Source organism: Monoraphidium neglectum, assembly GCF_000611645.1.
Source record: "Monoraphidium neglectum strain SAG 48.87 unplaced genomic scaffold scaffold00714, whole genome shotgun sequence".
Lineage (NCBI taxonomy): Eukaryota > Viridiplantae > Chlorophyta > Chlorophyceae > Sphaeropleales > Selenastraceae > Monoraphidium > Monoraphidium neglectum.
Window position 1 is genome coordinate 10488 of NW_014012914.1, and position 11008 is coordinate 21495.

General features: G+C 65.0%; 3 protein-coding genes across 3 annotated transcripts; all 3 read left to right on the forward strand.

The window, feature by feature from the left end:
* Window positions 1–549: 549 nt before the first annotated feature.
* MNEG_4950 (hypothetical protein) lies at window positions 550–2324 on the forward strand (the record flags this gene model as incomplete). The annotated part of the gene is made up of 5 exons (XM_014046572.1): window positions 550–607; window positions 1020–1137; window positions 1327–1435; window positions 1736–1805; window positions 2170–2324. The coding sequence occupies 5 exons, from the start codon at window positions 550–552 to the stop codon at window positions 2322–2324; spliced, it is 510 nt and encodes a 169-aa protein (XP_013902026.1).
* A 103-nt stretch (window positions 2325–2427) lies between these two features.
* On the forward strand, window positions 2428–3989 carry MNEG_4951 (hypothetical protein; the record flags this gene model as incomplete). Its single annotated transcript, XM_014046573.1, has 5 exons — window positions 2428–2436; window positions 2540–2634; window positions 3039–3147; window positions 3411–3515; window positions 3780–3989. 5 exons carry the CDS (start codon window positions 2428–2430, stop codon window positions 3987–3989), a joined length of 528 nt encoding a protein of 175 aa, XP_013902027.1.
* A 2570-nt stretch (window positions 3990–6559) lies between these two features.
* MNEG_4952 (hypothetical protein) lies at window positions 6560–10421 on the forward strand (the record flags this gene model as incomplete). Its single annotated transcript, XM_014046574.1, has 10 exons — window positions 6560–6692; window positions 6840–6968; window positions 7193–7368; window positions 7658–7792; window positions 8067–8195; window positions 8335–8354; window positions 8514–8692; window positions 8910–9219; window positions 9613–10028; window positions 10288–10421. 10 exons carry the CDS (start codon window positions 6560–6562, stop codon window positions 10419–10421), a joined length of 1761 nt encoding a protein of 586 aa, XP_013902028.1.
* Window positions 10422–11008: the final 587 nt, after the last annotated feature.

The following is an 11008-nucleotide window of genomic DNA, read 5'->3' on the forward strand; positions in this document are numbered from 1 at the left end:
ACCAGGCACGTATAGAGCCACGATACACACCTCATGACTGCGAGAGCTTGACAGGCGGTGGCATGATGTGCTTTCTGATGTGAAGTCGAGTGTTCGTTGCTGAAACAACTGGCCCCGGGCAACTTCCAACCCAAAATGCGAGCCGCCGCCACCGCCTCGACTCCCCTCCTCACCGCCCCATTCACGCAGAGGGGAGGGCAGCTTCGGCATCCTGGCATACGGCTCCTGCGGCTTCACAGACAGCGACAGCTCCCTGCCGTTCCCCCGGGATGCATACGCCGCCAGCGCAGATGCGAACGAGGATTTCCCAGGCGCGCGCACACCCGACCCCAACCGTACACGGCTCCCACACGCGCGCTTTTGCTCGCGACCCTTTGCACCCTGCGCAATCCTCGTTACTTTTTGTGGCTCAGCAGCCGCTCCCTCGGGCTGTCCCACCTAAGCTGCCCTCTCGTTGTGTGTGCTGGAGGCCAGGCGTGCGCAGCAAGGGCACATTTGATTGAGGCGCGAACACGGTGACGCACCCCCACTGCGTGCCGCGCCTCGTGCATGGCAGGCAGCTGCGGACGATGCTACGAGGTCCGCTGCAAGCCCGGGCTTGTTCTCAGTGAGTGCGTCTTTTGGAAGCTGCAGGAAGCTGGGTGTGTGCTCCCACACGGCTGTGCTCGCCCCTGCGCGCCATGCACCCTGACCACAGCAGCGAGCTACCGTTCCCCTGATGAGGCGCGTGCACGGCACGCCCAGGGCCGGGCGTGCCGCGCACGTGTCTTATCATCAGAGGCCTCTAGTGTCCCGCCCAGGGCAGGCCGGGCGCATGCATCTGTTTTTGTGCATTGACCTCATCTCTGGCCCCGCTGTTCACTTCGCATTTCTTCGTTGCTGGTCCCTCGCTCACTCCCACCCACAGGTCGCCCCAGCAACAAGCACAAGCTGTCCCTTAAATGCAGGCAGCCAAACCCACAAACGTCCGTCCGTCTCCCAAAACACCTCCGTGCACGTGCACGCCCATACCTGTGCAGACAACCAGCTGCAGCCGATCAAGCTGTCGGGCACGCCGCTGGCGTTCGAGGGCGACCGCTTCAGGCCCTACCTGGCCGCCATCAACCCAAACGTCACCGACTCCCAGGGCAGGCGAGTGTGCGCAGGGAGGCACACACGCGCTGCCCCACACCAGTGGCAGGCCCAGAGGACGCTCACCTGGGGGCTTGCTGACTGCGCACGCTTGAGGCCAGAAGTTGTTGTGTGCGCAAACGAGGCACTAGACGCAGCTTGCCCCACCTGAGAGGTCGTCATCGCTCCCCTGGGGCCCACCTGCTGCCCTTGCAGGCCCTACCCCGGCAACCCCGCGGAGGCGCGCGGCGAGATGGAGGTGACCTGCACCGACCCCTCCAGGACGCTGCTCATCAGGATCGCAGACAGCTGCCCCTGCACCCAGGTGTGGCGCGGCGGCCGCCTGCAATGTGCTGCGTCTGGTCGAGCAATGCGTCTGTTCCAGCCGCGCGTCTGAGGCCACGCACGCGGCTTGGCTTGACAGCAGCAAGCCCATGGAAGGGCGGCAGCAAGGGCGAGCGAGGACGTGGAAAGCCACGGGCCCTTGCAGAGTCGGTTTTAATCTTATGCGTGCAACTTACTGGGGTCCGCAGGTGAGCGCCTTGCAAGAAGTCACGCGCTACGTACCACCTGTCACGCGTGAACCCTGGCCCTCTCCTTGTTTGACGTGCTAACATTCGCACAGGTGCTGCCAGAGGGCGCCCCGGGGGTGGCTCGCGGGGGGGAGACGCGCACTCAGGCGTGGTGCTGCGGAGGTGAGCGGGGGGAGGGCCCGCGCGACGAGCCCCGAGGCTGGTGACAGCAGCCCTGGACTATCCTGCCTTAGCAACTTGTGCGGGTGTTGGTCCAGCCCACGCACGCAGATGCTAAGCTCCAAAAACACCGCCCACCGTTGCTGGCGGCCAGGGTTGTGCCGATTTTGCTTCCAAATCCCATTGGCGTCAATGATGTGCAATCCTCGTGGATGCACGCCGTCGACTCACCGCCTCCCCAACCGAGCACCTCTCGAGCCGGCCGAAATCAACAAACACATCCACTAAATCGCAGCGCCAACCACAATGTTCTTACATTATCTGACATCATCTTACATAATCACACACCATCTCCGACTCACACCAGGCATCCAGCACTTTGACCTGTCCTACGACGGCTTCGAGCAGCTGGCCCACCCCGTCTACGGCATAACCATGCTCGAGTACCGCCCCGTGGACTGCAACACCAAGGCGCGGACTGGGCCCGGACTGCCGGCCGCCGTGGCGCGGCCAGTACGCTGAGGCGACCGCTGCGAGCAGCAAGGCGCTGGCGCCGAACGCCCGCAGCCTTTGAGTCAGTGCCCGCCGCACAGTTCAACATAGCTGTCCGTTTTCGCCTGCAGCAATGGGTGGGGTGAGATCAGCTGCCATGGTTTAGTGGTGGTGCCAGCCACTAGAGCTCGTCCGGCTGCTGCCGGCCCCGACTGTTCGCTGTGCTGCTGCGGCCACCCACGCAGGCGTCGCTGCCCTTCACCCCGGGCTACATCAGCAAGGACGTCATCTACTCTGGCGGTGCTAGGACCGGCTGGTCCTGGCAGAGCTACCGCGGAAGGTGAAGGGGCGCATGAGTTGCGCATGACGGCCATGTCCGCCTGATTAAATCGAAGCAGTGCATACCGAAAGGCTTCGGTGGAAAAACACCATACAGCATGCCGCAGCTAGCGCTTGTCGCTCCACCATCAACAGCTGCAGGCAGGCGCGCAGCCACTCTTGGTGGCCGCCCCTCCCTCTGCACTCCATTCATGCGCCCAACAAAACGAGCTGGCCAGCGCAGACCGCATGCAGCCCCACGCCACCTGGCGCTGTGTTTCCGCCGCTTGCGCTCATGTCCCGCCCCTGTCCAGCCACCACACATCATATGCCTCGCGCACGGCTAGCTCTCATGCAAAGCGGCCAATGAAATGCGTCCACCTGGATGCTTGCGCACACCCACCTGCGACCTGCCCGCGCGTGCAGCGACTTCACCTACTCGGCAAACCAGATCTCCCCGGCCGGCAACCCCTCAACCTGCGCCACCATCACGCCGGCCGGCGGGCTGTTCTTCCACTGCCGCCGTTGCGACAAGGTTTCCTTAGCGCGCACAGGGGAGGGCGGAGACCGAGTTTCAAGTGGCCCTGTCTGTCTGTTTAGCTGGTTTCGCCTTGCATCCATTTCCACTGTGGCACTGAGGGCAATCTGATGAATGGCAGAAGCTGTCGTGCACCGGCGGCCCTTGCAGGGGTTCCCTAAACCCTTCACCCTAGCTCACGAGCATCTGGCACAATGGAGTCTTAAGCTGCTCCATTTCTTTGCAGCTGAATTGCTGTCGGCCTGCATGCCTGTGTGCAGGCGGGCTACCGCCCCTTCGAGGGCACCAAGGCCGTGTCGTTCTGGATCAAGCCGCGCGGCGAGGTCGCCAATGCGGCCAACGCGACTGGCGGCGCGACACAGGTGGTGTGGGTGACGAGAAGTCATGGCTGGACACAGTGCCAGACGCAGCGCTGCGTGCTATTGCGGATGTTGGGTTCAAGAATGCCTTACCCATTTCACAGGCTGTCTCGCCTATCATGCATGGGGCCCTTATCGTCTGCGCGCATGCACACGCACACACACGCACACACACGTACGCACACACACACACACTATACTCCCACAATAGCAGTGACCCCCATGCCCCTCAATGCCACGGCCCCGTGCAATATTATTGCGCCCCCCCAGCTGCCCCTCAAGATCTTCATTCGCGGGGAGAGCGACAACTACTGCGGCACAGAGCCGCGCCTGGCCGACCTCAAGCCCGCCGCCACCGCGGCCGGCGGCTGGCTGCGATTCGTGATCCCCATAGAGGGCTTTAACTGCTACTCCCTGGGCGACATGACCCACATCGAGTGGCAGGTGGGCAGCCACCGCCCCATGACCCAGAAGGGGTAGGGTAGCTGATCCACACACAGGTGGTTTCTGCAGGTTCGGCATGGCGCGATGCACCAGAATTGGCCTCAACAGACCGCCCTGGCGACTGCCGTCCCCTCACCTTCCCGTCAGAATATCCACCCCGAGAGCTACCGGGGGGCTGACAAGGATGCGTCCTTCTGCCTGGCCGAGGTCCAGCTCGTCAAGTAGCAGCCGGGCTGGACGCCTGGGTGGCAACGGCGGTCAAACGCGGCGAGACGGCGGTCAAACCTATGGAGACTGCTGCAGAACGGGTGGGCGGGTTTGGTGCTTACAGCAAGGCGGGCCTGTCTGGGAGCTGGAGGGAGCAGGTACCGATTCGGGGCCAACACGAGCAGTGCTGGGACGGGCAGCGGGGGGCGCGTGTTCACAAGCCTCCCTGTGGCTGCGGGTTGGAAATTGACTAGTTTTAATGATGTTCCAGTTTTGAAAAACTCAGCCAATAATTGGTTCGTGCATGCAGTCGGGTGTTGCCGCCGTTTGCCTGGCGTGCGGAGCGATCGTCATGCGAGCCCGGGCGTGGTGGTGCGCCAACAATATTGCAGTTGACGGTGCATTATGCCATTTGCAGGGTCGTGTATCAAAGCGATGTGCATTCCAATCCCAGACCCTTGAGGTTTGTGGTTCAACCATCCAGCTTGTTGGTCATGTGGGGGCGGTGCAGCCCCACCCCTACCCCAGGCGCGCCCGCCCACTGCGGGGATTTGGGGCCTGGGGCAATTGTGCCAGCAGCAAAAAACCCAGCTAGCACTTGCTGGCACAACGCTGCGCAGAGGGATGCGCTGCATCGAAGCTTTCAGCCTGCTGATCATCAGCCCCAGAAAGGAAAGGACATGTCACACCCGTTTTTTGGGGCCGGCTCAAGAGGGCAGTGGGGCAAATCCTCTCCACACAAGTAAGAACAGCACGGAGCCGCTGGCCATTGAAGCCGCGGTGTTTGGAAAGTTGGTTTGGCCATCCTGCCAACTGGTGTCACTGCCTCCATGCGCGCGCGCAGAGGCTCGGCCAGAAGTGAGACTGAGGGGGGGCGGGAGCGTCAAAACTCTCAAGGAGAGTGAGCACAAGACCGCAGCGGCAGTCCCCGGAGCATCAAACCAACTTCCAGGGCCCTCCGGGAAAGGAGGGAGAGATTCCCGGTACGCTTCAGTTGTGAAGCAAGGCCCAAGGGAGGGGGGGCGAAGGCCGTCCTCAGGGGGGGTAGTGTCACAAGAGCATGCATGCGGCGCGTTGGAGATGAGAGCAGAGCTGCCATGTCATCACCATTGGTGCCCAGACTGCAGACTGCCGAGCATGTCAAGGCTTCATCATGCAGATCTGTGCACCGAAAGGTCGAGGATACCCCTGTATGACGCCCTACTTGGCGATGATTTTTGGTCAACCCTCCGATCTGACCTGGCCGTGTGATCGACCTACCATGCACATCGATGATGCGATGCTCTGACAACCTCGAGTAACTTTGTAAATTTACCGCTTGGCGATGCACTCCACGTCCGGACGATCTGGGCACACATCAACGAAGGTCAAACCAACGGTGCACGCCCTGATCTCACGCGTTGCCACGTGCTGAGACGCAAGGACAGCAATTTTCGTTCAAAGATGTCCTAAATGGACGCGCAGGCTGCGCAGACCTGTGCGCAGGCCTGACAACGACTGTCCAGCTGGAGCTTGGCACCACTGCGAACATCGCAGCCGACCCCATCCCCCTGCCACTCCTGAAGCATTACAGCACGCACCAGCCCAGACCTTCAAAGCCCAGGTGTTTGGGCTGCAGCTTGTGTACAAGTACCATTTGGGGTGACCACGGTGGAGGAAGAGGCTGGCACTCGCACTGCACATGGGCCGTGCACGTCTGCCTGAGCATCATACATCCACCCAACCTGCCACGCTGCCCGCGCCGCCGCCGGGCCCGGTGACCTGTGCGGCAGTTGCAGTGAAAGCCCCTCGCTCCCCCATGATGCGGCCGCCTCGCACACGCAGCCCAGGTCGCCGGAGCACTCTCAGACCGTGCCCGACACAATCGAAGGCCCCACACAACCTATTCGTGATCCCCACAGCCCCTACGCACCCCGCCGCCGGCGCTAGCTCTCGCCACCCCTCCCCGTTCGAAAGGGCCCCTGGTGTTGCTCAGGTGCAGGTCAACACGAACAGCGCAGCACGCCGAGCACGGGGGGCGGGTGGATCGCCTGTTGCACCTGGACGAGCGTTCAGGCATCTCAATACATGAACACGTATGCATATCATATAATCCGATGTCATGCTGAAGTTGCCGTGCTCACAGATGCCTTCTTGTACAGTACAGATCACGCAGCAAACACTCGTAAGTCGCCGTGCTTCCGCCTTATTCAAAATTGAAGGCGGTGCATACATCAGTGTCAACGCGTCTCGAACGCATATACTTCGGATCCTGCCCTCAAGTTTGTCCGCATAGGGCGCGGTTCGCAACAGCAGCTGCGCTCCGACCTGCGCTCCGCACTGGCGCGGCGCGGCCCGGCCAGGAGGGCGCGGCCCGTGCCAGCGGCAGGACCGGGCGTCCCGCTGCTGCAGCGGCAGACATGGAGAGCCTCATAGAGATCGCGCGGCGGCCATTCCTGGAGATGGCCCCTGACCTGGCGGGCGCCCTGGTCTACCTGGACGCTGGGGCAGCTGAGGTGGCGCAGCTCTCGCTGGGGCCCGCCTTCCTGTTTGGTGCGCAGAGCGCAGCGCGTGTGTCGTGTACAGCTGCGTTGGTTTGGGGCAGCTGTAGGATTTTGGAAAGTAATTGGGCCGCAGGTCTGCTCAGCTGGTGCTGCGGGATTGGCGTTGTTGATTGTGCATAGGTCCGCCTGGTCACAGGGTGGGAGCGGCAGCAGCAGCAGCAGCAGGAGCAGCAGCAGCAGCAGCAGCAGCAGGAGGAGGAGCAGCAAGGGGGAACAGTAGCAGCAGCAGCAGCAGCAGCAGCAGCAGCAGCAGCGATCAGAGAGCGTGAGCAGAAGCAAGAGCCGCAAGGGGAGCGGCGAGGGGAGCGCATTGGCAACGCAAAAGGCTGCAGCAACAGCATCGGCATCGAACGCAGTCGCGCCTCCCCCCACTCACCGGCGCCCGTCGCGGGGCGCCGTCGGCACACCGCTTGCGTGCAACGCATCCGACGCCCCCCTCGAGCTCCCGCGCGCCGCGGCCGACGCCGCCGCTCGGAACCATCGGCGCAGGCCTGGGCGCCGCCAACGTGTGTGAGCTCGAGAACCCCCATCCTGATGACGTGCTCTTCGGGCAGCTGCTCGCGGCAACGGCCGCCCCCAGCGCGGCGCCGCCGCGGCTGCACGTGGTGTTCGTGCTGACGCGGCTGCTGACGGACTCGCACCCGCTAGTAATGCGGGCCCTCATGGTGTGTTGTACGGGCAGCGGGACCACACAGCGCAAGGCGCGGGCCTCCACAGAGCAGAGAGCCCTCGCCTCCCGCCTGGCCCCCGCTGAGAGCGAGCGTTACCGCCGATAGAAAGACAATAGATAGATATGGCGGCACCAACACTCCTGATTGACAAACTTCCCGCCGATTTGCAGGCCCTCCTCTGCAGCGGGCCTCCGCGCGCGTGTGCGCAATGCGTACGTGCGTCTTACAGCCCCCTGCCCCCCAGCCCCAAAAAACCCTCATACATCTCCTCTTGTCGACTCAGGTGCACCCCGCGGCGGCGCGGGTGACGCTCTGCTGCTCTCTGTCCGAGCTGGCGCACGCGCAGCAGGCGGGCACGGAGCTGGGGGTGGAGGCGTTCACCGAGTATGCGGACGCCCTGCGTCAGGACCTCGCCCAGGTGGGCCTGGGATGACGCGTCATATGGGGGGGCCCCTAGGGGTGGTCGTGGTGACGTCATCGAGGAGAGATGTGATGTCACCACGGCGAGGGCGGGGCGACGCGCGTGTGCTGCGCCTCTGCTGCGGTGCTGCCGTCAGCCCTTTGAGTGGCCCTAGCACCAACTGTTTTTAAGGGGGTGACGGGCAACGATCCGTTTAATGGGGCCGCCCATCAGAACATAACACCAACGACGAGAATCCGACAGCCCCGCAATCCCGGCCCTGTCAATGCAGGCGCGCGCGGCCGCGGGCCTGCCTGTGCCGCGGGAGGACTCCCTCCGGCTCGCCGTGCGCCACCTGCCGCTGCACCTGGCGGCCCTCGACGGCACAACATTCGTGCTGCCCGCCGCCGGCGCGCCCGCGGTGATGGCCCTGTGAGCGCCCGTCCCCTTGCCCCTGCCCTACTGCGGCCGGTTTTGTTGTGGTTTCGTCCTTCGTCGCTTCCCTGGGGTCCCGCTGCTTCGATAACATCACTGCTCCTGACGCCTGCCGTCAAACGCAGCGTCCGAGCGCGCCGTGCACGTTCGGCCGCGTGTCTTGCAATTGGTGCCTGCGTGAAGACACACCACCCTGGGCCCCTCAAGAAACGGCGCTTCGGCGGGGCGCGAGCCCCCCTCCCTCCAACCTTGCCGCCCTCCGAAACTGTGCCCATTCTGCGGCGCCGCGCCCCTCTCTCCGCAGCTCCGGCGGCCGCGCCGCGGGGTTCGGGCCCGCGGACCGCGCCAGCGATGACGCGGACGAGGGCGCGATGGGCGTGTCGGGCGGCCTCAGCCTCCTGGCGCATGCGCTGGTTGATGTGGCGCGGCAGATGGGGGTCCGGGCGGAGCCGTTTGCCCTTGGGCCGGTCAGCGCGGCGCTCGGTAGGCGGGCTGTGGGCGGCGATGTAGAGGGCGGGGCTGTGCCCGAGGGGGCCGCGGAAGGGGACAGGAGCGGGCGCTCTTGGCGTGGTCACGCTTGCTTAGTTTTCACCATGGGTGTCGCGAATCGTCTTCAGTATGCCGCACAAATGATCAAACGGGGACACTGTCGCCGGCTGACCCGTGGACCTTCTACCGTCCGCGCCTGATTCGGCCGCAGCCCAAGAGATCGGCACCCTGCCGCAGCTCACCCAGGGCGCTGGGGGCGCCCTCTTCGGCAGCGCGGCCGCCGCTGCGCCAGATGGCCCTCACGCATCGCCGCGCTTCGCGGCCGGCGGGGGTGGCGGCGGCGGCGGCTTTGGGGGGCAGCCGAGTTCAATGGCTCTGATCCTCATAGATCGCAGCCTCGATCTGGCCACCCCTTGCTGCCACGCCGACCACTTTTTGGACGCCGCCACAGAGCTGCTGCAGCGGCGGCCGCCGGCGCCGCCGCCGCCGCACGCAGCGGCGGGGCGATGGGCGGCCTACAGGTGTGTGTGGGTATGGTGTGTGTGTATTTGTGTTTGTGTGTGTTCCAGTGTGCATGTCTATATGTATGTGAGGCACAGACGCTGACAGAAAGAAGAAGGAGTCGCATATGTGTGTGTGTGTGTGTGTGTGTGTGTGTGTGTGTGGACGCGCATATGTGAACTCGCTCAAGCTAGAGTTGGAAGTCGTGCGAAGCGGCTGCACAGGGAGCCGCGCCAGGCTGGGGCCCTGGAAGCAAGCGCCTGAAGGGCGGCTACCAGCCCTGGAAGAGCGCCCTGGCCTTGCCCGCGGCTGGCACCGCTTTTGCTTGTAGGGGTGTTGTGTTGGTACTCCCGCCTCCTCACATATGATGCACGACCGATCTCTTGCCTTCTGGGCTTCCGATCCACCCGCAGGCCGGCAGAGATCCGAATAGAGGCCCCCAGCGTCGCCCCCTGGGACTGCCTCGGCCCCGACAGCGCCGGCGCGAGCGCCGCGAGCGCCCCGCCGCCCGACGGCGACGCCGACGCGCCTGCTGCCGCCGCTGTTGCAGCCGCCGCCGATGCGGCGCCGCCAGACCCGCTGCCGCCGCTGGCTGGCGCGCCGCCGCTGGGGGCGCCGCTGTTTGACCCGTCTGACCGACGCGCGGCGCGGCTGCTGGAGCAGGCGGCGTCGGCGAAGCGGGGGCGGGACGCGCTGGCGGCGGCGCGCAAGGCGCTGAGGGACGCGGTGCGGGCGGAGAGGGTGGCGCCGGCGGCGAGGGCGAAGCTCAGCGCGGGGGTGACGGCGGCGGAGCTCGAGTCTCTGGCGGCGGCGCTCGCGCAGGCGCCAGGTGGGGGGGGGTCCGCGGAGAGTCGCATCCTGCCAGGGGCGGGCTGCTGAACCGGCTGGCCTTGGAGCCCTCACTATGCCGGCCTGCAGCAGGCATAGTGAGCGCTAGCGGGACCTGCGAGCTGATGCTTAACCCCCTGGCACCTCCTCTCCACCCTTGCCTTGAACTCTGCCCTCTTCTTCCACACCTCCAACAGCGCTCGCACCTCCATGTCCTCCCAAACGTGCGTACTTATGCATGCGTCCGACCCCTCCCCCAGGCGACGCGGCCCTGCGGCAGCTTCCCGCCATCTTCCTGGGCCTGACTGCCGCCCAAGTGCTGACGAGCCCGCGCTGGGACGCCTGGGGGGCGCTCGCCTCGATGGAGCGCCAGGTGTGGCGCCGGCGGGGGTGAATAGGGGTTGTGCGTGCAACAGAGCAAGGCCTTGAAGGTCACGAGGGCAGGTTGTTTGCAAATATCATGGGCCGTCGCTGCCGTGATCCAAGTGCTTGAGCTGGCCCCTTTCGTAATGGCGGGGCCCGCATGCTGCCGGGCCGGCGGCCGCGCGCGCGCTTGCCTGCACGCTTGGACGACGCCCTTTGGTTGGTGGCACCAACCCAGCAAGGACACAGGGCGCGCATGTCAACCACCAGCAGACCTCCAGTGCAGACGCCTCCTCTTGCACGCACGACTGCACCCCCAAAAGGCAACCCGAAGGGTGCCCGCTCCCCCCCCCCCCGCAAACGACGGCCCTGGTTCAGCAGCAGCACCACCGCGTCTGCCAACACCGTCGCCCGCCGCCGCCGCCGTCACCCGAGCGCAGGTCGTGGCGTTGATCGAAGAGGCAGCCAGCAGCGGTAGCGGCGGCGGCGGCGGCGCGGGCGCGGGGCTGGTGGACCTCCTTACAGACGCACTGCAGGCCGTGAAGGCAGGCAAGGTGTGTGGCCCTGTGGTTGGATGGGACGCGCTCGCATGTGCGCGCATCGGGTGCACACACGCGT